Source organism: Aplidium turbinatum, chromosome 10 (assembly GCF_918807975.1).
Source record: "Aplidium turbinatum chromosome 10, kaAplTurb1.1, whole genome shotgun sequence".
Classification (NCBI taxonomy): Eukaryota; Metazoa; Chordata; class Ascidiacea; order Aplousobranchia; family Polyclinidae; genus Aplidium; species Aplidium turbinatum.
The window spans coordinates 4,234,496-4,261,343 of record NC_137481.1 but is presented as its reverse complement, the minus strand read 5'-3'; the positions used below and the strand labels follow the sequence as shown (position 1 = coordinate 4,261,343).

Sequence of the window (26,848 nt, the reverse complement as noted above, 5' to 3'; positions counted from 1 at the left end):
CCACTCAACTAGGATAAACTTGCAACGGTAGTAAGTTACATCATGGCCACCTAAAGATACGGCCTGATTTGTCACATTTTGCAGAAATTTCCAGGTTTTTCTAACTTTGGGCGAACGTTTAAATAAATTTTTCTAAAAATTAGATTTTTACGCTTTCTTTATTCTTTTCCCCAGATGACACAATAGGTTTTAACATCCTCACATGTTGAAAAACAAAGAAAATTTGATTTCGAAGATTTTAGTCAGACTGTTAATTTTCAATAACAGTCTGATTTTGCGTTTTTCAACTTACTTTTTCTCATTTGCTACTGCTTCCCCAAGGCAACAAAAAAGTTTTATGTCATTAGGAAACCGCAAAAAGTAAAAACATCTCAAAAAATGTCAGTCAAGCACTAGCAGTAGCTGTAATCAAAATCTGCAAAATGTGACAAATCAGGCCGCATCTCCAGGTGGCCATGGTTACATAAAAACAAAATGAATTTTAATCTCAGTAAAAACAATGGCATATTATGTGAGCTTGGCCTATATGTCTCGAAAAAGAAACCTTACATTAAATGTTGGCTTAAAATGTCTACTATGTGTAGCATGACAGTTGACAGTATTTGTAAAAAATAATTTAAAAAACTTGCTGTGTCATTAGCTGGCACTACAATTGCAGACTGGCGGTGATCAAAAAACACAAAAGTAAGATAAGCTGAATAAATAAATACAGTACTGTGATCAAGATTTAAGCCTACAGTGACAGTTCAGTTTGTTTTTCATATAAGCCTGCTCGATTATTTGCATTGATTCAAAGTTAAACATATGGTAGGCTACAGTATAATAACCAGTAAATCATGATTTAACTGCACAAATAGAAGTAAAAATCCACAACAGTATTCCATAAAACAAATCAATTACATTTTGTATGAAACATAATCTAAAAGAAAAACATAAGAAAGTCTCTGGATTCTGGAACCATGTTTACTTCTTTTTCAATAGCCTGAATTCAATAACAAATTTTGTATGAGAAACAAAATGTTTTTGATCTTGTAAAAATGTATCTTAGGATTTCAAACCATCACAAAATTTGTTTCTTTCAATAGAAGTATTCAGGGAGTGGTTTCTATACATTCCACATTCACCTAAATGTTGTGAAAAAGTCTGCGCTTTTCCATGAAAAGTAGAAGGGACAGAAGCTGCAGAGGAAGGAAACTGGCCATATGCACTTGATGAGGTGTTGTACAGTGGATGAGAGTGTTTATAATCCTGGTTTCTTCTCAGGTTGTCTTCTTCTATTTCAACTTTATTACCACATGAAAATACTGGATTTCCAAGATTGGCAACCAACTTGACTTTCTTTTGTGTTAATGCTTCCTGGGCAGTAGTTGGAAGAACAGACTCAGATTCAGACAATTGTTGATCTCGATCAGATTGTTGTGCAATTTGTTTGGTCATAATGCTATGTTCATCAACAACCTCACATAAGATTTTTAAATAACCTACCCCACATTAAACAAAAATATAATTTTATTATTTTATTTGATCATATCATTTGCAGGTTTCATTCAACGAATAAACCTAAACAGGCTTCACATAGAGAGAGAGAGAAACCTTTTGTTTTGTCTGTTGCAAGAATAGTATGGTACAATTATACACAATACGCATAACACTATAGCAATCTAAGATACCACGAAAGACAGGAAGCAGCAAAAGACTATATCAGTTATCTAGTCAGCTGCTTCCAATATTAATACAAAAAAATTGTGATATTGATATTAGGCGCACCAATAAGTCTAAGGTAAAAGGAATAATGCTTTTTTAGTTTTGAAGCTGCGAATTAAATACCTCCTATAGAATGATAACAAAAATGTAAAATAAAACTATTTGTTAAAAGGTTTTTCAAAATGCTCTAAATTTTGCTTTGTAAGTTTGGATAGGATAAGTCTGTTCACATTAAGCCAACTCAAAGATGCATAGCCTACCACATTCATTAGTAATAATGACTCAATTTAAGATAGGCTATGTTTATTTGCTTATCATCAACAAGTTGAGTCAGCTGGTAGCCTACCAGTATCGCTATAGTTTATTTGTTTTTGTTACCAGTAGTGAGAAAGAGAACAAAATACAAATAGCAAATAGTTTGCACAATAAGGGTGACAATGAAAGACCAAAAAGTCACGAAAGTCAGTTGCCACCTTAACCAAAGCATGCATCAAAGTAGGCATGATCTGAGCAATAGTTGTTCAAGAAACATGAAAAAAAAATGTTCTATTCTGATAAAAACACATTTTTAAAAACATAGTGGCCTCTGTATACTTTCTGTATATGCAGTATGTAGACGACCCTTTCCGGCCATTCCTGATGCACAATCGGTGTTGAAAATATTTTGATTAGGCCTACAGTAGGCTAATGTTACGAAGTCATTTGAAGAATGCATTCAACAAAATGAGATATCATAGCTGCCTATCAAATTTTAGGAATGAAAAGAGTTAGATGATGGAAGTTAGGCATACTGGTAGGGCAAAGTGGGGCATGTTGTCACAATTTTTACAAATCAGCATATATCTCGTTCTGTGCCAATGGTATCGAGATGCTAGATAGTGCAATTGAAAGAGGTATCATTTGACTTCTTTTAGCTACAGCTAAAGTTTTTCTAGATTATTTCGTTTTTACGTAAATGCATGTTTAATGCAAGTAAATGGGCTGTGACAACACGCCCCACCCACCCTGGGGCGTGTTGTCACAGAGCACGGGGCGTGTTGTCACAAAATTTCTGCACATGCTTTATGATTAAAATATGACAGAAACCAATAAAAAATGGTTTTAAAACAGGCTGAACGAATAAAACAATATGCGAAATGCAAAGAAATTAATTTACAACATATTGGTAAAAAGTTTATGCCCATTGTCAAAAGCAATAAAAATGTCATCTTGAGAATTATGTGTCACTATCGAATATAGGCTATGTGTGTATCATTTATCTAATATTAAATTTTTTTTCTAAAAAAGCGTTGTATTTTAACAAATACGCATATTACCTCGTTGTATAAGCAAAAATATTTTTTTATGTTTCTTACATCAAAAATGCACACCATGGGGCGTGTAGTCACAGCTGTGACAACACGCCCCGTGGTATGAAATCACGTGGTTTCAACAACCATGTGTACATCTCTACTTGCATGTCTTATCTGTTTGGTATGATGAAAAGAGCAGGCTTAAAGCAAACGAATGGTATCTTTCCTGATCAGTTATGATCATACCTTGGTTTGCCAGACCATTTTTAGTTTAGTTATAAAACCTGATTTTGCCCAAAATTCAATGGCACTCCTCATAATTTCTACTGTGGTGACAAATTTATTAATCTTCACTGCTTGTGCGAAAGAGAACTGAAAACTATGCCTTCCATTGAAAACTCGTAGTTATACGCTTGAGTTATCACATGGAAATCGCGCTGTGACAACACGCCCCTGTGACAACACGCCCCTAAAATTTTCTGTTTTAGTATATTCCTAAAATGAAATAATTTGATTTTTGGTTGGTATGGAACCAACACGACCATGTTGCCCAGATGATTGTTCTAGAGCGAGAAGTCAACAATTCTACAAAAGTCACAAAGGGTGAAGATAGAAAAAAATTGAGACGAAATTGATGATCTACTTGATAAAATCAAAGAAAATCTCACTACAGAGATAAAAAAAATGTCTTCCATTCCAATTTCCATCTGATATCCTGACTGCCTAAGTGCCTAAGCATAGTGCTATTTGTATCCTGACTAGGAAAACCTGCTTAGTATCTACTTTGAAAGTGGATGTTTTTGTAGGCCTACCGCCAAATAAAAACATGGCAAAACTAAACTAAAAGGATTTAATTTTAGACATGCTTTTTTAATTCCAAATAACATAAATACTCCTAACTAATTACAAAAATAAACGGACCGTACAATGGCCTGCTTATTACTTAGTGTTTGTTGCATCATAGATAAGATATTGGTAGGCCTACTGTTCATTCTTATATATAGCCCTGGTCCTTTTGATTTGAAAGAGGTAGTTGTATGATTATTTATTTGGATATAAAGTTAGTAAACCTGGCAACAAAAAGATTTTTCTATTCAACCTAAAGAAAGTTTTGTATAGCTGGGCTACTGCCCGTCCAACTTTCAGTGCTTCTGGCCTTCTGCTCTTGAGTCTTGATTTCTGCCTCCATCACTATGGTAACTTTGGTGTTGCCACGTTAAGACTTCAATAGTAATAATTTTCCCCAAAAAAAAGTTTATGCAATTTATGTTTCTTTTATTTTAATATAGTAAAGGTCCAATACTTAGTTATTGAGCTTTGGAGAATGAGAAGATAAGGTTCTCAATATACTAAGCCTTCGGCACTAACGAGAGTAGGGTGGCCAGGGATATCTATAGAAGGGGATACGAAGGCTTTTATTAGTCTGACAATAAAAGGGCTATTGTTTATCGTAAATAATCTGTGTTTATCGTGAAATGACAATTGGCACCGCTTGCAGTTTAATAAATCTTGTTATGATAACTTGCATTGCGCTATTAGCATCAGGCCTGGATATTCACAGCATGCTTATGGTTGCTTGTTAATTCAACTACCCATATACTTGCTTTATATCTAGCCTACTGCAAAGGCTTTGTTAAAAAAAACAGCTTAGGCCTACTGGTAACTTTTCAACTGTCTTTCCAAACAAGTATTCTTTAAATATGCTCTCCGTAACATTTACTAACTGTCTTCTGTAGCTCACTGTACCAGCTGCACTACAAAACTCTCTACAATTTTAAAAAGAACCACATGTTTAAAGCACTGCAAACTACCGCCCTGGTAGTGTCATGAGAATAAGGCAATTGCTGCGAGCCTTCATATTCCCTTCTCTAGATATCCCTGAGGGTGGCCAGTTCCTTTCTCTCAGCCACCTTAAATTGAATTGAATTTTCTTCAGCAACTATGTTCACACAATTTATTACACCCTGGGTAGAGGTGAGCGGTGTTTTTCAACAACCAGCTTAAGCCAGGTGTCGAACCAAGTTTACATAATTGGAAAGTAAACTTCTTATCCGCTGCACCATCCTAACGCTAATAATAATTTAATATAGTAGGCTATGCCATGTAGGCTACATATATTTCAAGCTAAATATATATCAGTTTGTAACCCGATGTGACTTGTCTTCTAAGCAATGAATATATAAATTAATGCGAACAGACTGTTACTATCAATATTTGTATTTAGTACATTACGACTCAGCTCTTCGGAGTTGAATATCTGCTTTGTTTCTACATTTTATGTTTGATTGTAATATGGACCATATTGCGTCTGATGCAAAATATTAAAATATAGTAAGTTATATAGTAGCATACAAATTGTAGGCCTATAAGGTATAGCTTGAACTTAAATAAATAAATTGTGGTAAAATGGAATTTTCTATTGTAGCCTAATTGTAAATTTTTTCGATCGGTTTTGTAGCCCTATTCTGTACAGGGCTTTTTGAGGATGGCCCACATCTACATTCAAAACCACCCAAAGAAAAAGAATAGTCACACAGGCTACATGTTGGAAGAGTTATTTCGTAGATAAACTCACTTTGTTAATTTGTTTTGTTGTCCACTCCGATAGCTCAGTGGTTAAGCGCCCGACTCACAATCAAGCAGCGCTGTGTCGACTCCAAGGGTGTGCAATTGAGCAGCTCATTTAAGGACTGCTCTCCATTCAGCGGCACCTAGTTGATTGAATAATTCCCCGGTAACAACTGTCGTAAACTTCACCCTGTCAATCTCGGTAACCGGCCCTGCGTCAGTTGTTCAAAGCGAAACGTTACATTACAAGTAGGCCTATGCAAAACTGCCAGGAATAATCTATAAAAAGCGTTGTCAGTTCGAAGACAAAGATTCAAAACCAACCAACCTTGTTGAATGAACCTATCAGCAACTATGTTATGGATTACGAAACTGCAAAATTAGGGAGGGGGGATAATCGTTTTTTATTTTATTTTCAGATCCAACTTAGCCCTGGTTTTAGCATACAACAGGGCATTCTAAGACCTCTGGAAAAACATTCAAAATTTCCAGCCCAGTGTTTCCAGCCAAAGAACAAAAGTTCACTTTAATTCTGAGCACAGCTTTGTTCAGTTGGCTAGCACGTGACTTCGTGAAGGAAGAAGCTTAAACACCAAGTGGCGCTGGTTCGACTCTTGGGGTGTGCGCTTGAGCAAAACATTCTAAGGACTGCTTTCCATTCAGCGGCACCTAATGTTCAATTTATTTTACAATGGATGGAATAATTCCCCCGCAACAACAATTCAATAATCGAAAACTTCACTCTGTCAACCTCGGTAACTGGCCCTGCGTTAAAAGTCTTTACAAGCAGGGCCTCTGAGAGAAATTTTCACTAGGGGTACGAAGAGTCATTCCGGGCCCCCTCTCACTCCAGGCCCCCTTTTGGCTTGGACAAAACGTGTGATGCTTGCTTAGCTGCGTATTGCACACCATACAACATTTTACTGCAGAATTGGACATTTGTGAGCAATACCTAATAGTAGGCCTACCAAGCTGCAATAAAACTATTCTTTCATTTTAATAGGCTATGCACAATAATAGGCCTACTGAATATGAAAGAGGATAAATATGTCATTTCCCTCATATGATATAGGCCTACCCTGCCCTGCTGCCAGATAAGATAAGACTGAGCATCATAAAATACAAGTTTATAACAACAGAGAATGGCATTGGCCTACCCTACATTAAATTCTATTCCCATTCATCTGAATAATGACATAATGTAAGATTTAAGTCGCCCCGATAGCTCAGTTGGTTAGCGCGTGACTTCGTGAACGAAGAAGCTTCACAATCAAGCGGTGCTGGTTCGACTTTTGGGGTGTGCGCTTGAGCAACGCATTCTAAGGACTGCTCTCCATTCAGCGACATCTAATGGATGTAATAATTCCCCGGTAACAAGACTTCAACAATCGGAAAGTTCACTCTGCTAATCTCGGTAACCGGCCCTGCGTCAACAGCCTCTACAAGTATGCGAAACTACCAGGAATAGCCTATCAAGGCTTTGTCAGTCAGAGGATAAAGATTCAAAACCAAGTTTTTCCCCTTTTCAAATAGTTTTTAAAAACACAAAAAAGCCCAAAAGCACCGGGGCATTAAAAAAAACTAGCGGTTTGGGATTTTGAAGAAAAATCCCGGGTTTTTCTCAACCCTGCTTTTGCTACACTATACCTCCCCCCCCAGGACGGGAACATAACCAACTTTTGTGATTTAATTTAGGGTGCTTTTAACAGAACATGTTTGCACGTAAAGCGTTAATTCACCACTTTGGACACCTAATTTCTTTCGGGGCCCTTTTGCTACATTACGGGCCCCCCAAGGACTAACGAATAACAACTTTTATGCTTGAATTTAGTCGTTTAGGATGGTTTTAACCAAACATTTTTGCGCGTAAACTATAAAATCACAATTTTGGGCCCCCAACAATCACAGGCCTGGGCCCTCAAGGGTACGCCGTACCCTCCGTACCCCCCTCTCGTAGGCCTTGTTTACAATTACAATATATGCGAAACTACCAGGAATAACCTATCGATGCTTTGTCAGTCCGAGGATAAAAATTCAAAACCAACCAAGCTATTTTTAAGTCTAACCGAAATGCGTTCCGGATGCAAAATTTTTGCTTGTATTTTAGAAAGGCAAAGGACCAAACTTAGGCTATTCATCCAGAAAAAAATGATTCAAAACTAGTTGTTGGAAGCTTACCAAATATCGAACATTGACAAATATCGTGTTTCTACAGTAAATAAAATTTGACACGTTTTGCCGTCATTAGAAACTTGTTGATAAATCGATTTGATTAATGTTTTAGCCTATTTACTTGTGTTTATTGTTTTTCATTCCTTGCAACGGTCTTCTGCAAAACCAACAGTCTGTCTCTGTGGTTTTTCGCAACTTGTTTCTCACCTGTTTCACGGCGAGCCTACTTTATTTCGTTTGCCAATTTTGTTTTTGTACGTTTTGCTGGCAAAATGTTTATATCAAAATCGCGCTATTTTGACACAAGTGACTATGTTTGGTTTATGATAATTTTTTCCCGGAATATAATTTTTTCTCTCTGACAAACAAATTCATTAAGTGCTATTTTGATACATAATTGCGCACTGATCTTTAGTTTTGTCGATGTCGTTTAAAATAAGCTTGTTCGTTGCAATTGTAAAAATCATAACGTTACCTATGCCTGGTACAAAGCCTGGGGGCGTGCTACGAATTTACTCGCTCCTGGAGAGAGTAAATTAAAGCTGTAAGTCGGATTAGACATAAATCAATAACACAAAGACGTGACTGCTTCAATAAACTCATTCACGTTTCCGAATTGTGTCATAAACACATTTTCAATCTTTCTTAAAAAGATCGTAGCCTACTGAAGATAGTAGCTCGCATCAGATTGCATAGCGTGAAAACACAAATAGCATTTTGATTGATGCATGTGAAGAAGTGATCCGCTAGCTGTTCCACGTGCGTCTTTAGTTTTCTTTGGGAGACGGCTAATTAAGTTTTAACAAAAAGTATGCAATGCGCTTTTAAATCAAGATGTGGATTGTTATGGCAAGCCATTCTTTTTACAGGATTGTGTGCTTTCAGTTTGACTACAGGTCAAGGTAAGCCAAAGATAGCCTATGCATTTTAAGGCTAATGAAATGACTAAATCGCCATAGATGGGCTGCGCAGTAAAAATTACTAAAAAGGTCATTCTTGCGTAGAGAAGTCAGGAAATTTCCATAACTGGATTGCACTTATTTTGAGCTTTGTATTGAACTTCTTGTTTCTATAAAGCGTTCTATGGAATTAATTGAGGTTTTCATTAAGTTTTTTTTTTTGTGAAGTGTTGATAGAAGGTTAAAATTAATATTAGCCTACAATTTTATTGCAGAGAACACTTTGTCCATAACCACACAAAAACGATAAAACAAGCAAACTAGACAGTAGGCTATGATCAATGACCAAGAGCCTGCTGATAATGTTTGAATTAGTCTGATCTGTATCAACAGTCAGAAATCATCAAAGACATTATGAGACTGTTGTGGGAGTTAATACAGTGTTGAATAAAGAAAAGTAGGTTCTTTCTTAATCAGGCCTCAAAACTAATAATAGGCAAAAATAATAATAATAAAAATAATAATAACAGCCAGGGCCGTTGAGAGGATAATTTCACCCCGGTAGGTTACTAATGAGATCCTAGGGCCCCAGATCACACATTTCTAAAAAAAATGCACTTTGCTGTATCCACAGAATATGCGATTTTTTTCTCAAGTTCCCGTGCCTGTGGTAAAAGTTAAGAACCCCTAAAATCATTCCGGGCCCAAAAGTATCCCCTAGACCTCCCTCTCAACACTATACTGCCTTCAGTATTACAATTAATGGGACGGTAGATGTAATTTCATAGTTAATATAAAATAGCAGTTAAGCGATAAGTTATTGCAGGTCTATAATTATATTAAAGCAGGGGTCACCAACCGGCGGCCCGCCACGCAGATATGTGCGGCCCGCAGAAGGTATCAGCGTACAAGTACAACCAAAAATACTTTTCTTGAGGAGTTAAAGTGCATGAAGGCAAAAAATACTTTCCGGAAAGCATATTTTTGCATTGTATACGATTTCACCGACCGACCAATCAGATTGTAATTCTAGGTGGGGGTCGCTTAAAGTTATTCTAATGAGATGTCCAGCCACACTGTCCCAGTGTTTGATTAAAACGTTTGTTCTCGCATTTCGAAATTGTCTGTGAGCATAGGGTTGCTTATTGTTTTATTTGTTTGTAAATGTCATGTCAACACTAGTGTACTTTTCACCGTTGTTGTGTTTCACGAGCAGTATTCCCTTTATTCAAGTTTTTTTTGGCAAAATAGGTCGGTGTGCCAACTCAATTTATAATAAATTGGCAAAAGATTATATATAAATTTAAAGACTTTTTTGGTTGTATTATGAAAATATTTAGCTTAGCAGGCCTACTGCAAAATGTTGTTAATCAACAATTCTTGCCATGCTGAGAAGCACCGCAAGTGACAGTTGTCTATAAATCAAAGAAAGGCGGTTTTATAGACTCAGTATAGACTCTCACAAAAAAAACTAATCGCTTTTTTAGAGGGAACACTGTTCATGAGTTACGATGGAGTTACGATGGAAACGTTTTTTCGGTGATTTCCACAAGCGTTTGTTTCATGGTGCCTGGTTTCTTTCTCTCTGTTATTGAAGCCTACTTTTCGCTGATATGTTTGCAGGTCACTATTGTTGCCTGTATTGCGATGTGGCAAACATTTCCTTGTTTACTGAAACTGTTAATTGCAAGATATCTTTTGTGAAGCAAAGTGACAACACCACTCTTGCTTGGCGATGAATATTCTGATGAAACCGCTCGCCTCGCTATAGGTGCGCGAAATAAGTGGCCTCGTTAGAAGTCAAAAGTGTTGTTAAAAGGAGCTTATTAGCCTGACAGTAGCGTTATTGGACTAATTTTGTTGCTGCGGTTTTCTAAGATAAATATTAAACAACATGTAACGCTGGATACTGGGTACGAAATGCGTTCTTTTCTGGCATAAGAGTCAACCCACCTAAAATTTTATTGGTGCGGCCGCCACAGCTCTCCTTAGTGCCAAAGTGGCCCGCATGCACAATAGGTTGGTGACCCCTGCATTAAAGCATAGTTAGTGTATTGTGAGACCTATACTACTTTCCAAAAACCTCAGCGATTTGCTGCACGTTATTCTAGAAGATTACTATGTTTACTTGAATTTTCTCCGTTTAGCTTTATGCGTGGCATTGAGATCTCTTTTTGTAATGTTAATAATATTTCCTGTACGTTAGTCCATATTGTCTACCATACAACCAACTTTAGTTACGCTATTATCTTTGCTGGCTCTGTTATAATCTCAAACGTCAAATGATGACAGTTCAACTCTCATTGTATGCTTAAACTAAAATGAGAACTTAAAGGGTAACTATAACCATTTAGTGGCACTGTTGAGAATGAGCGTAGCCAGATGGTGGTATGAAATTTTCCCCAGCCCCTCTTTGAGGCGTATCTAACTTTGCGATAATTAAATCCATAAAAATACTATCATTATATTATGGGTCTAACTCATGAGAAGTACGAAGTTGAAGTTATCAACTCCTTGGCTACGATAGGCACTGCTGATGAGTGATGGCATATATAAATTTGTTCTGCTTGGCTTATCATACGCTTTGATTTTTGCGCATGCACACGTGAATGGAGACTAAACTATGGCTATTTTGGTGTATATTTAAGCATAATAATTAAGTATTAATCAGAGTAACATTATTTTAGATTGCCACGATGAGATATATATATGCCGAGTATTCAAAGCCAGATGTGGAGATGCCAATTTACAGGATTATCTAATGAGAAACTGCAGATCTACTTGTAATTTTTGCGACAGCCCTCCAGGTAGAATCAATGCATTTAAATTTTTACGTTAGTACCGGTAGTGCCAACATTTACTCACGTCTAACTGGATTTTCATCTTCCGTGCTAATACACAAAACAAAAGGCTGAAACAGAAAGCTATAGTCTACGCACATTGCACAATACATTATTGAAAACACTTTAAAAGTAAGCCAGATAGGCTGCATTTAAGCTAAGGAGCTGTGGTCGCACAAAGTTTACATGCGTATCTTGTAGCCTAACATATATTGTAATCATAGCCCACCCCGTTAGCTCGGTGGTAACGCGCCTGGCTCAAGATTATTCGCGCTGGTTCGACTCTCGGGGTGTGCGTTTGAGCAACGCATTTTAGAACTGCTCTCCATTCAGCGGCACCTAGTGAATGGAACAATTCCCCGGCAACAACATTTCAACAATCGAAAAACTTCAATCTGCCAATCTCGGTGCTGGTAACCGGGCCTGCGTCAAGAATTTCTACAAGTATGCGAAACTACCAGGAATAACCTATCAAGGCTTTGTCAGTCCGAGGATAAAGATTCGAAACCAACCTACAGTCCGCTGTCCGCCCGATAGCTCAGTTATCTGAGCGTTTGACTTCGCAAACGAAGAAACTTTAAAACAGACTGGTTGCCGGTTGTTAACTTGAGCAAACATTTTATAGTGGCACCTAGGGGATGGGATAACTCACAGACAACAACACTTCAATCAACAATTGGAAACTTAACTCTGCCAAACTCGGTGAGCGGGCCTGCGTCAATGGTTGAATTCCTATACAAGTAGCCTATGCAAAACCGTCAAGTTTAAGCTAGTCAAAAAAGCTTTCTCAGTCCGAGAATAAATATTCCTTTGACCCAGGGATGTCCAAAGTCAGGCCCGCGGACCAAATCCGGCCCGCGAGACATTTTTGTATGGCTCCCGCCTGTTGCACAGACACACAGAAATCATACAAAATACTTTATCCTACATATTGCTTTGTTGTATGAAAATGGCATTAAATAATACAACATTCCTATATGTAGGGGAGACCGGGGCAAGTTGAGCAGTTTTTTTTTTTAAATCTAATTTTTTGTTTTTTTAATAACTTTTTCGAAGACTCAAGTATTGCATTTCAAAAACATGCTAATAAGCCAAGTTTTAAGACAAAAACTGGTTGGTTTTATTTATTATTTTGCACTGTATTCAAGTTTAAGTAACGGTTGCGCAACTTGCCCCGGATTATTTTCCGGGGCAAGTTGTGCAACACCATGGTGGGCAAGCTGTGTAGCACCATGGGGTAAGTTGAGCAACATTAGTGCCAGGGGCAAGTTGAGCAACATATTACGACTATTACAATTGCACAACTTGCCCCGTTATCAATTGCACAACTTGCCCCATTCACACTTTTTTTAAAGAACAAAAAATTTCAAGAAAACTGACAAATGTACAAAAAAATTTTACCTGCGAAAATACAACAAGGCCTACATCACATGTCTACTGACCCCAGCTGCTAAAGTTTGACTAGTTCTATTGTGCAGCCAAAATATCAAAATTTCGTTTGCATCCGAATTTAGATCCTAAGACCTAAACACCTTATATCGTTGATCAAGCCTAACCTGCCCAAAAAACTGATAACTGCAATTCACGTGCTTCAAAGGCATTATAGGTAAAATATAATAATGGCGATAAAGATTCATTACGCTCTTTATTTCCTTTCAAACGGGGACTTGCACAACTTGCTCCGTTGCACAACTTGCCCCGGTCTCCCCTACACCTTTTTTACGCAAAACAAGATTGTCTGAAACTGTTGGCCTGCGGGCACTTCCGCATTACCAAATTTAGCTCGCTTTGAAAAATTTTGGACACCCCTGCTTTAACCAATCCATCAGATTATTACTTTAAGTAATGATCCACTGCGTTGCCGAGCTAGGACATCTATAAAATTTCGTGTAATTTCTGAAAAATGTTTGTGGCGCCAACCGTTGCCAAGACAACGTCGTCTTCAAACATAAAATTCTCTTTTGTTATTCTTAGAAACAATCACCGTAGTCTACCAACTGTGAAGATGAAAAAAAAGTCAATAGTGTTTTATGTTTTAATTTCACAGCAACCCGATGGGCCTCTTGGGGGGCGTACAGCGAATGTAGCGCCACATGTGGAGGAGGCACCCAGGTGCGTAGTCGAGAGTGTATGAGCAGCTCACTTATCCGGTTGTGCCCAGGACAGGCTGAAGAACGTCGGTCGTGCGCCACTGAAAAGTGCATCGGTAATTAGGAAAGAGTATTAAATGTATTGCAGTTTCGACTTATACTTTTCAAAACGTATAATATTCAAGTCCTAAACTAGAAACTTTCAAAGAAAACAATAAGACTCCATACAATATATGATGATGTTTTATTCTTATCTTTCCTTGAAACATTCCGGTACCCAAAAATTATCCAGAGCGCTGGTCCAAAAGCACTTCCTGGACCTCCTACCAACGCTACAGCCTCTCTGTGATGACATCGACTTAAAGAGGCATCATACAAACGATGCTCTCATCTGGCTTCGACACTGACGTCATAAGCCATGAATAGATGAGACATGAAACACTGAGGCGAAAATTCATCAACTATTTTTGGACCACTTTAACGTTTTCCTTCCTCTGAATTTTTCATCACGACACTGTTTGCTTTGTACAGCGCTGAGAAGCACGTATCTGTCGACTGCCATTATTATTATTTTTATTTTGCCAGTTAATGTCATTTTATTATCATTATTATATGAAGTGAGGTGGAATATTTTGTGTAACCTTTTACCACGCAGCCTCTTTTATTAAAGTAGACTTTTATCACTTTGTTTATATTTTTTTCATGCAGAGGAATGGACCCCATGGACAGGTTGTAGCGTGACTTGTGGCGAAGGGTATCGAACTAGAATGCGAAGCTGTGGAGAATATTGCGTCAATTACGACCATGAAGCATGCCAAAGCAAAAGTGGCCAAAGTTGCAGGTATCCTATATAAACTTACCTCAAAAAAAAGGAAGAGAAATGCGCAAATTGATTTTATTGTTTTCAGGCATGTTTGGCAGCGGATGTCAAAATGTGGGTAGAAAAATTCACGTAGACTTTAATTTGAAGGTAGCTTATAAAATTAAAAGACATTTAAATTGATTTCTCACTGAAAAATCTTGTGATAGTTTAGCTTAATTTGCACCAGTAGAACATCTCATATTATTTAATGTTTCTAGATTATGAACTTTTATATAACGCTGAGCTGAGCAGAAGAGAATCCCTCCAGCATTAAGCCGTTTGTAGTTAATAGCATTACGCCTTTTTGATCTGCAGCGCAATGCAAAAAAACAAAAACTTTTTAACTTTGTTTAGTTGGTTGAATGATAGATTTGAGCCCAAAAACTTTGATGTTGTCAATTTATTGGGGCTATCCCAAGCATGATGCAGCAAAATGTTCTTCCAAATAGGCTACTGACAAGTATGGATGTTCATCTGAATAATTATCGTTTCTAGCACTCTCTCATAAAGACAAAACACTGTTAAGCTGCTCCCTCATACCTTGAAGTTATTTTTTTTTAATATCAGGTGTTCATCCTGTGAATGCAAAGACGATCAAAGATACATTCCATACTGCACAATACGCGTCGCCAAAGACAGAAAGCGTTGGTGTCAAGGCCGTACGCTTCACGCCTGCAAGAAAAGTTGTCAAGCTTGTGAAGTCTGTCCAGTATGCGGTAAGTGGCCAGTGGCGTAGCCAAGGGGGTTTTTTGGGGGTTGCAACCCCACTTTGGCACGCGTGTGACGTCACGATATTGAGAATGATGCTTTCAGTCTAAAAAAAAATTGCCTAATTTTAAACGAAACTGCATTAAAAGAGCGAGTTTTGGCAATACCAAACATTCAAACATCTCAGCCAGGAATTAGCGACAAGACAACATAGAGACTTAGCTTTATTTCCGAAAAATGCCGAAGAAAACATGATCTTATCCTTTTGCTATGCCACCGGACAGCACCATTTTACAGGAATATTCATACTCCCATTTTTGTTAAAAATGCTCTCAGAATTCACCAAATTCAAAGTAATTTTTAAAAATTTTTTGGGGGTGGCCCCCCAAACCCCCCGCCGCTGGGTCGAAAAAAAAAAACCTTTCAAAATTCCTGGCTACGCTACTGTAAGTGGCATTCCCATTACTATAATACAAGCAAATTCTACTTGCTATCTAAAAGTTTTGGACTAAATACTTCGTGTTTTATTTATAAAAAAAATACTGTATTTTTAGATCTATCAGACACCTTGAATTGCTAACAAATGTAGCGTATAATCAAATAATAAAAGATTTTAAGCGATTAGGCTACATTACAGACAAACCTTTAAAGCTTTGAATTCTTGTAGCCTACAGTTACAAAATTGTAATAAATACCTTAAAATCTAAATGAGTTTGTGTGCTTTTGACTTGCAATTGATTTTTAGCAAATTATTACCGGTAAAACTTTGCTAAAAATTAACTTTTAAATCTTTCATAATGTAGGCTACCTGCAGCTAATAAGGCGCTAATTTTCAAACCTCAATATTTTTGTAAATACTGCATAATTTTGAACGAAACTTGGAATGAGGATACTTTGGGTCTATCTAAACAACATATCTATGAAACAAGTTTCTAAGTAAAAGGGGTTGTAAAATATTAAAAAAATAAAAAAAATCTCAAGCGGGCCTTATTAGATGCACGTGTTGTGAATAAGGCCCGGTTTGAATTAGCACCAAAAGTGATGGAAAAGGTGTATTTTCACAATAACAACACCACAAAACAAATTCTAATCGACAACACAGGCACATAACTAATAATTAAATACACAGAGACAACTATTCCCTCCCCCGCCCCATGCTCCATTTTTTAAAAAGCGACATGGTGTTTTTAGATATGGTAGGGATGATAAAGTATTTTGATTCTGAAATTATGATATTTCCATTGCAATAACAGATTGGATTAATGGTGTAACAAGAATTGTTTAGGTCACTCAAGTCTTTAACCCTCACTTTCTTAACCAGGGGTGCACAACGTTACCGCAGGGGCCCATGGGCCTCATTACCAAAATTAGCCTAGTCTGATCCTCATTATCAGTCTTGGTTTAATTAGAAAAAACGTTCAAATTTATTGGTTTTACTGCATCAGCATGCACATATCTTTCACATAAAATGCAAAAAAACGGAAGTCAAAGCGGTTTGTTAACTGCAGAACAGTCTAAAATATGTGAAAATTAATAAAACCACTCAATTTCAGTCCCCCAAACTTCAACTTTCCATAACTCAAAAAGTTCTCAACTTTAGGCTGTGAAACTTTACCAGTTAGTCTCAATTCACCATAGCAGCAATCAGAGCATCCAATTTTGTTCAAAAGATTTGTAACAACGGAGATCCAGAGGGTGGGCCTTATTACTGGCCGGGCCTTATTAGCTGCAGGTGCCTTATATCTAGAAACAAACAAACTTTTTCGAACAGTTTTTCGAAAAGTGTAGGCTACTTTGAAAAAGCTAAAACCCTGAAAAACGTCGCCTATGCCTATTTAGCTATTGAACAAAGCTATTCGAAAGCAATTGAACGATTTGAAACCAGTTTCTTGTTGGTCTACTTTCATTTATAAGACACTGAAAGTTGTCAAACAGTAAAAGCCCCTCGTAGGGAAGTTTAGAAGATAATTTGTGCTTGGTACCAATAAGATGCTCGTGCCCCATATCAAGATACAAGATACTTAAAAAAATGTATGGTATCCAAAGAATGTGCGGTGGTTTCCTTCAGTTCTCGCGCATCTTGGAACGATCACGGGTCCCTAATTTTACCCTGAACCCGGATGCAAAAGTACCCCCTGGACCCTCCTGTCAACGGGATTTACCTCATGCCAACCCATCAACTTATCAAATGTTGGGTAGAATTGAGTTTCAATGCTTGTCCTTATAGAAATAATGTCTACTATCTCTACTGTTGTTGTACGTGTTGTTTGCATTAGATAAGCTTGTCCGTATTTTCCATTTTCACGATCACAGTAAAAATTAAAGGATATGAAATTGTTGGCTGGGTCTCCACAGAGGGCAACAGTTAAAAATCACAAATCAACAGTTCAGCTCAGCCTGCCCAACGCATCGTCCGCCCCCGATAGCTCAATTAGTTAGCGCGTGACTTCGTGAACGAAAAACCTTCAACATCAAGTGGCGCTAGTTCGACTCTCGGGGTGTGCGCTTGAGCAACGCATTCTAAGGACTGCTCTCTATTTAGCGGCACTTAATGGATGGAAAAATTACCCGCAACAACACTGCAACAATCGGAAACTTCACTCTGCCAATCTCGGTAACCGGCCCTGTGTCCAGGGCCTCTGAGAGAAATTTTCACTAGGGGTACGAAGAGTCATTCCGGGCCCCCCTCTCACTCCGGGCCTCCTTTGTCTTGGGCAAAACGTGTGATGTTTGCTTAGGCGTATTGCACACCACACAACATTTTACTGCAGAATTGGACATTTGTGCGCAATAATAGTATCAACCTGCAATAAAACTATTCTTTAATTTTAATAAGCTATGCACAATAATACTGAATATGAAAGAGGATAAATATGTCGTTTCCCTCATATGAGGCCTACCCCGTAGCCGGTCGTTTGGTCGACAAGACATTTGGTCGACAGGACATTTGGGTTAGGGTAAAGGCTTGTTAACTAACCCTAAAATGAGTCGTTCTGTCGACCTAACATCTTGTCGACCAAATGACCGGGTACCGGCCTATCTTGCACTGCTGCCAGATAAGACTGAGCATCATCAAATGCAAGTTTGTAACAACAGAGAATGGCATTGGCCTACCCTAGATTAAATTCTATCCCATGCATCTGAATAATGACATAATGTAAGGTTTAAGTCGCCCCGATAGCTCAATTGGTTAGCGCGTGACTTCGTGAACGAAGAAGCTTCAAGATCAAGCGGTGCTGGTTCAACTTTCGGGGCGTGCGCTTGATCAACGCATTCTAAGGACTGCTCTCCCTCTCCATTCAGTGGCACTTAATGGATGTAATAATTCCCAGGTAACAAGACTTCAACAATCGGAAATTTCATTCTGCCAATCTCGGTAACCGGCCCTGCGTCAAGAGCCTCTACAAGTATGCGAAACAACCAGGAATAGCATATCAAGGCTTTGTCAGTACGAGGATAAAGATTCAAAACCAAGTTTGCCTCCTTTTTCAAATAGTTTTTAAAAAACACAAAAAAGCCCAAAAACACCCGGGCATTAAAAAAAACTAGCGGTTTGGGATTTTTAAAAAAATCCCGGGTTTTTCTCAACCCTGCTTTTGCTACACTATGCCCCTCCCCCCCGGGACAGGAGAATAACCAACTTTTGTGATTTAATTTAGGGTGCTTTTAACAGAACATGTTTGCACGTAAGGCATTAAGTCACCACTTTAGACACCTAATTTCTTTCTAAGCCCTTTTGCTACATTACGGGCCCCCCAAGGACTAACGAATAACAACATTTATGCTTGAATTTAGTCGTTTAGGATGGTTTTAACCAAACATTTTTTCGCGTAAACTATAAAATCACAATTTCGGGCCCCCCAACAACCACAGGCCTGGGCCCTCAAGGGTACGCCGTACCCTTCGTACCCCCCTCTCGTAGGCCCTGCCTGTGTCCAGAGCCTCTACAAACAAGTAGGCTATGCAAAACTACCAGGAATAACCTATTAAGGCTTTGTCAGTCTGAGGATAAAGATTCAAAACCAACTAACTAACGCAGGCTCAGTTATGTTGACTCGTAATATGTAGTAACCTCTCCTCCTTCATGGTATTGGCATGTCGTTTCAGCACCAATTTACGATGAGTGGAGTGAATGGAACGAATGTTCTTTGACTTGTGGCGGAGGAATACGACTGAGATATCGAAATTGCAACTTAATCGGTGGATGCAGGGGGACCTATTGGGATTCGGAATTTTGTAACACGCAAAACTGCGAAGGTAAGGCGATTTTAATCTAAATTAGATTTTAGACTTGGTCGAATGCTCAAATGTTGTAAATGGGAGATAATGCAGGAGGCAACTGGAATGATATAAAACAAGGGATAGGTTATCTTGTGGAACGCCAAGCAGTGGCTAATGACAACTGCAATATCTTGAACTAAATTATTGGATTCCAATTAGAGTTTCTGGTCGTAACCGACCTTCAATTTCACCGTCTCATATTATAGCCTACCATGTTTAGGCGTAGTTTGGAATGCTCTTAGTGATACTCTATTTTGATTCAGCCAACTTGCGTTTTCTTCTAAATTTTACATAAGTAGGCTACTTTTTGGCAACAGGTTTCACTTCTTCCAACAAAGCAGAATTCCTTCCCATAGTTCACTTCAATACTTTACGCTAAAACCTTGTCCATTCGTTTGCAGGAGTTAGATAAACAATTTTTTTTTTCAAAATGATAAGCCGACTTAGAAGAAGCAGTTATATACTAAATGTAGATATGCTATTTGGGGTGTTGAATAAGTTTTATATTGTTTAAAGGTTTTATCTTTTACACGCAGCTTCTATCGAACCGCGCAACCTCTGCAGACAAGGTAAGTTGCTTAGTTCGATTATTTCACAAAATCAATTCTCTTGACGCATTAAAAATCTTTGTCAAAGATGTAGTAGATCTTTTGTTTCTATGAATTACATATCAAAGTGACAATTAATTAGGCTACATTGTTTTTAATGACAATCACGCTGACATTCAACAGCACTAAAAATGAAGACAGTTCAGTTTTCGAAATGTTTGCTGAACATGAGTTTAGCATCTTCATTTGTGCTTTTTATTTTTTGAATAAATCAAATAGTCCTTTTTTATTTTTAAAACTTATTTCAGAAAATGTCTGCGCGGAACCGATTGAACTTCAGGCATCATCTAAATTTGAAACCATTCAATCTCCTGGACATCCATTTTCTTATCCATCTGATCTCTCCTGCGAATGGCGAGTTAACGCACAACCTGGACAAAGGATTGAATTATCATTTGAGACAATTGATGTGGAAGTTTGCATTGATTCTCTTCTGGTAGGACTTCTTTGTTAAATCAATGATCCGGTCACTAATTCATTGCAAAGGTTCGGCATTGTAACCTTCTTGATTTCTCTTGAACACAGTTCCAACTCTTTTAGAGTTGGAATTCTTTTTGAAAATCGAGGTAGGCCTACTTTTGAAATCAGGCCCGGGTTGAAATTAGGGATTGTATTTTTTCCAAAGGATCCAGGAATTAAAAGAAACCCCCGCGTATTCTTTGGATACAGCGCATTTTTCTAAGAAGTGTGGTGATTAAGGGCCCAAGGATCTTTTCAATATGCTATCGGGCGCAAATCATCCTCTTAACAACCCTGCTCTCAATTACAAAGTATAAGCGACTGCTGGAGTGCAATAGGTTGCTTTTAGCGAATTTTAAAGATCTGTACTACCATTGATATGAAATTAAAACATAACATTTTCGTTTTTTCTTTCAGATTTATGACATTCCTGAGTCAGGAGGAATTATTCCTATTACGCAATACTCGGCGTCCTTTGTCGCGGGAAGAAATTATCATTCCATGGCGAGTTCTGTACAAATTTACTTTTCCAGTGCTGCCCAATGTTCGAACAGAACTGGTTTCCGAATCGCATACAGATCAGTGGGTAAGAATACGCGCACTTATTGAAAAAACTAAAACTAATAAAGATACAGTATGATATTGCATGTGAGGATACTATTACTTGCAACCAGAAGTGTAAAGATAGCCTAAGTCTAGCAAACTGAACCAAAGTAAATCCGTAGCCAGGGCCGTTAATAAACTAATTTAGGGTGTTGAACCAATCACATTTCCGGGGCGTAAAAACAATTCTCTGTTAAAACGAAAAAAATATACTACACTTCCTAAGAAGCAAAAATACTTACAAAATCATGGAAAAAAAATAGTTTTCATCTCCATAAAGCAAGAGCTCCAAACAAATGAGCTCGATGCAAATGCATCACAGCAAAATTGCGGCTTTTTGTAACTTCTCGGGCTATTAGACATGTTCTGGGCTTATAAAATCACCCAAGGCCCGAGTCCAAAAATGCCTTCCCGAACCCCCTTATCAACGCTTCTGAACTCGTAGCCTTGGAGTTGGCAAATCTCCCCACTCAAAACGTTCTCGGTTCATCACCGGCTGAAAGCAAGCGGTTAAGTTTTGGTTTGACACTTTGAAGCCTAATCTGCGCAGATTGGCTGTACTGAATTCCTGCTAAACAACCGACAAAAGTATACCTGGATAACTAAAGTAAAACTATAAAAGTAACAAAAGTATACCTATAAAACTCTGCAATATTTAAAGAAGACAGTTAACATAACCTAACAAGCCTAGATCCTCTGTTGGACTACATTCCTTATTTTTCACAGTTGGATGATATTAGGCACTGTAAAACACCTTTTTATGTGGGATGGACTAAAAAATTACTTAAACTTGTTCTTTTAGAAGCCGAATTTACTTCAACATCTGGAGAACCAAAAAGAGGTAGTATGTCGGTTGTGCATGCCGTTATGTATAGGCTACATACAAAGCAAATAGAAAACATTATTTATTTTTTAGTTGGAATAAACACTAATTTCACTTGCTTAGAGCAGGGGTCCGCAAATACTTGTTGGCACGACTCAAAACACAATTGTTCCAAATATTCGCGACCCAAACGTTTCGGAAGTATATAATTTTGAGCAAACTACTTTGCAATTTAATATCAATTTCAATACAGTCGTCCCTGCTTATTCAGCCTACATCGAAACTGGACGATTTTGGGTCGATTGAGGGTTGATTGAGAGGGCCTGTTAAGGGTGGACGATTCTCTGCCACTCCTATACATTCAGGAATTCCGGAACGGACCAAATTGGGCTTAATAAACGGGAACTACTGTACTACCATTGGAAATATAAATAATTTGAAACTAAGCACATCAAAAGTATACGATTGCATTTCATTTATTTTTGCCAAACTAGGCACTGGTATATTTATTATTTATAGTAAGTTTAAACTGTTTTGCGACCCAAAGTAAATGATCTCGCGACCCAAACTTGGGTCGCAACCCACTATTTGCGGACCCCTGGTTTAGAATATGGCCTAAATCAATTTTCTTGTCATAATCGATAAATAAATCTATTTTTTACAATCGTTTCGTTGAAAAATTTCGCGTTTGATAGCGTGGTCCGAAAACTTGCAGTCCGTCATGTGTAGGCCTACATGGCATATGACTAATATTTTTATTTCAATGATTGTCACTCGCATGAGTAATTACTGTAAAACTCGTCTAATTCGCCATCGCTTAAATCGCCAGTTTGCCTTATTCGTCACACTTTCGTCGGTCCCATTATGGTGTACAGTAGTTTTGACCTGTTTATATAATTCGTCAGTTCGCCTAATTCGTCACTTTTTTTCAAATCCTCCTGAGGTGACGAATTGTACTGTACAATCAAGTGAAAATTCTGACAAGTTGTAACTTCCAACTTAGGAGCATGTGGATACAACGCAACCACCAGTGACACGTCACAAGAAATCACTTCCCCATTGTTCCCTCAACCTTATGGCAACTTCCAATATTGCGAGTGGTATTTGTACGCGAGAGCAGGTCGCGAAGTTGTACTGGATTTTGACTTTGTGGAAACTGAAAGGTGCTGCGATGGTTTAAAGGTAAGGCTTCAAGTAACCCTAACTGGATTGGAAAATATCTTGTTTGGTTTTGTTTTGGAATTGAAAACAACTTAAATAAAATCTGCTTCAAATTATCTTTGTTTGAATGTTTTACTTTCAAAATTCGTCTCCAATTTAACAAGTTTCGACCGACAACTGTTTTTACCTAAACTAATGTAACTGATAGAATGATAGAGTTTTGGTAGAGAGTTTGTCTTGTTAAACTATAGGCACACGAAGCCCAGCAACGCAATCAAATTTTATCATAATTATTTATGTTTATTACAATGATATTACTCAAGTCACAAAAGAAAACTACATAGAAACAAATTTCGAACGTTTTCGACATCACAAGATGTCTTTTGCAGGATCTAAAGAAGACTTTTTTTAGCAACTTTTTGATGTACCATTTTTGGGAAAAGATTCAATAAGATTTTCAAAAAATCTAGCTAGACCTTTTAAACAGAAATTCGATTGTAATATTTATTCTGTATATAAAACGTTCAAAGTAGGCAGAAATTTTCAGCTAAAGTCGCCTACTCTCTTCATTCTATGTTCTAGTGTTTATAAATTTGCTTGATGCGAACCTGACATCAGGGGCGGCGCCAGCCAAAAATGAGTGGGGTGGACAAAAATATTTCGAGGTAATATACTACCGTAAAGTATGGTCACTAATATTACCGATTGCGATGTGATTCACTGCAGCTCGGTTGTGAAATTTATTGAAAAATAAGCAAAAGAAATTGCAAGGGGGCAAAAGCTCGTTTTCCATTGAGAGCACTCTGAATTATGTAGGCTACAATAGAATAGATAAAATGGAAATGATCCGTTTTATAAAGTAGCCTACAAAGGTATCAAAAATTACCAAAATCTTGGTGACATATCAAAATTCAGTTTTCGCTGGTTATAACCAGTGTTTTATAAGGCGTTTTATGGGGCCAAACGCTGCCATACATTTCCTCTGCGGTCTATAGAATTGCCGACTATACGATGTTGATGTTAGCAAACATTTCGTTATTTCATGTGATGGAGCTGCTGCAATGATAGGCGGCCTCATAAAAATTTATTGGGTGGTCCCTTAAACAGAATTTTAAAAAGCCTCGCTATTACCCAATAATACCTATAGCCATAGGTTAAGAATCACTGCATTCGCACTTAGGTCTACTGAATTCGCACTTACTACACTACTATTACTTTATATGTGAATAATAATAGCAATATTAAACCATTCAAATTAGGCTAACATGTGCAAGGTTTAAATTTCTTCGACGACTAAAATAAAACTTTCCAGCTTCGCTTTCATGACTTTTAAAATGTTAAATGCATTTATAATGCTTTACAGTTTCCTATCATTAGTTTGTTCTAAATTCAGGTAGGGAGGTTGGCCTACCGATAAATTGAAACTCGAGCAAAAGAATGCTGCTACATGAACTGTAACATTACTGTAGCCTACAACTGGGATAACTCAATGCCATAGTCCTCAGAAAGCGATAAACTTACCAAGCGTGCCAAAACATCGGCAAATAAAACAAAATGCAGCATCTTTCGAAGTCGAGTACTCCACCCACCCAAACCCTGAGTCTGAATACCATTTCTTTTGAAATCGGTAATTCTTTTTGCACTGCTCCGACTGCGGAAAAACTATCAGGGCTGAATCGGGCCAGATTTAACAACAAATTCGCGATTATCGCTGTGTATCACTTCAGACGCCGGATCCCTTTCAGACATTTCGATAAATAACAAGACAGCAATATTCCAATTAGCCTACCTCTTCGAGCCAAATAAAATTGACCTTCACTTAAACTTAACTCATGAATGATTACTGATTTAAAATTTTGACTTCTGAGGGTGGCCAGCATCGATTCTTTCCATTAATTCTATATGTTGATTGTTACGTCACAATTACGGAACAAAAAAAAAAACAAAAAAAAACGTAGTGAACTAGCAAATACCACAAAAGCTCGTGTCTCAGCTGTGACGTGACAAAAGCCATCACCTCCAAATGGTAAAATTAAACTATACAATCATCAATCAATACAACAGAGCGATAACAGTGAAGATTCTTCATTTCTTCGCATAAGTCAATGCTGCAAAAGTAATAGTAGCTAATTCAAAAAGTTGAAATTAGTTTATGACGCTGTCACTAGGCTCCCCTAACCCCCCGCATGCCCCCACCCCAAGTTTTCTCATCGGATCTCGACGAATTAGAAAATGACTCTAAATATGACTGGGGTGGACATGTCCACCCCAGTCCACCCCGTAGCGCCGCTACTGCCTGACATACATCGGTATGTCAACGAGACGTTTATTGACTGGAGCGAGGGAACACCTGGATTTGAACTGTTTTCAAAAAAGTGCAGTTAAAGATCACATTTTCTCATATGCTATTTGTCAAAACAATGTTTTTATCAAGCAGTTTGACATCATGTCCAGGAGCAGGTCTGAGTATCAAACCAAAAATTTGAAAGCCCTACAAATCAAACATAATAATCCACCTTTAAACAGACAGTTGCATGATTGCCTTTTTGCTCTGTGTAGTTTAGAATTAGTTTTTTTACACCTTGCCTATCGTACCACCACATCATGTGATCTGTATGACTCCACTTGCAATGACTTTTGAGATTCTCGTGTTTATTGCTGAGTGTTGAGCTAGTCAGAAGCATTGTGCAATTTTTTTTTTTTTTTCTTGTTGATAAATTTAATATCTAACCATTGTATTTTGTTTAGATGAAAAAGCACTGTACGTTATTTCTGAAAAGGACGTCTTGTGAATTGTGATGTGAATAACTTTCGAAAATTGTTTCCATGTAGTGTTCTTTTTTGACTTTGTAATTATCATTGTAATAAACTTATATTATGTTAAATTTGATTGCATTGCTGGGCTTCGTGTGTCTATGGTTTAACAACTAATTTAACAAATTACAATTTCTTTAGTTTTTCTGCCCTTTTATAGGCCTCTACTATGTTATGACGTGTAGACCTATTGTTTTTAGTGTTTGAGATTATAAATGTAAACAAACTGAACTGACCATCAAATTCACCAGAGAGAAAGTTAAAAGATAATAGGCCTACTAAAAACGATTTTTAGCAAAAAATTAAGATTGATTTGTAGAAGTGACATGCGTGGGTTGACGTAAAAACTCAACTTAACCCATTTGTTATGACGTTGCGTCAGAGTTATAAAATATTGATGAATGATGTAAACAGTGCTTCCAATAATTTTTTTTGCAATTCATAGATTTACGACGGAGACGATTTAATCAAAGATTTGAAAGGGATTCATTTTGACATTTCGAACATCTATTCCAGAAGTGGATCGCTGAAACTAGTCTTTACATCTGACAGTATGGTGGACAGTGCTGGTTTTGTTGGGTCCTTTTACGGTAAATTTGACGTCAATTTTGTCAATAAAAAAGTAGGCTATCAACTTATTAAAAGAGTTAAAAAACCACAAAAACCCGAACCCTGCCGGATGCAAAACTGCCAACTACGGAACGACAACATGTGCAACACCAAGAACTGTGTCTATAAGATTATATGTAAAAAATCCAGGAAAGCTACATAGGCAGCACGATTCGCCCACTCCATTCCCGCCTCAAAGAACATCTCAGCTCGGATAAAAGTTCGGTATTTGATCACCAACAACAATGCCAAGCAGACTTTGAATTTAAAATTATTGGAAGAGAAAATGACGCGGTACAATTACGTTTCAAAGAGGCCATATTCATTAGCAAACAAAATCCTAAAATCAACAACC

General features: G+C 37.6%; 2 protein-coding genes across 2 annotated transcripts in view; one reads left to right on the top strand and one right to left on the bottom strand.

Annotated features, from left to right (window-relative positions):
• Positions 1-1,044: 1,044 nt before the first annotated feature.
• On the bottom strand, positions 1,045-1,437 carry LOC145778416 (piercer of microtubule wall 2 protein-like). The gene has a single exon (XM_082589895.1). It carries the CDS (start codon positions 1,435-1,437, stop codon positions 1,045-1,047), a length of 393 nt encoding a protein of 130 aa, XP_082446021.1.
• Positions 1,438-14,280: 12,843 nt separating this feature from the next.
• LOC145778120 (uncharacterized) overlaps positions 14,281-26,848 on the top strand; it is a 24,216-nt gene continuing 11,648 nt past the window's right edge. Inside the window, exons 1-9 of the mRNA XM_082589534.1 lie at positions 14,281-14,406; positions 14,995-15,143; positions 19,243-19,392; positions 19,953-19,985; positions 20,273-20,460; positions 20,901-21,069; positions 21,889-21,927; positions 22,913-23,091; positions 26,330-26,474. Coding sequence (XP_082445660.1) covers positions 14,333-14,406; positions 14,995-15,143; positions 19,243-19,392; positions 19,953-19,985; positions 20,273-20,460; positions 20,901-21,069; positions 21,889-21,927; positions 22,913-23,091; positions 26,330-26,474 — 1,126 coding nt within the window. The 5' untranslated portion in view covers positions 14,281-14,332. The remainder of the gene's footprint in view (positions 14,407-14,994; positions 15,144-19,242; positions 19,393-19,952; positions 19,986-20,272; positions 20,461-20,900; positions 21,070-21,888; positions 21,928-22,912; positions 23,092-26,329; positions 26,475-26,848) is intronic.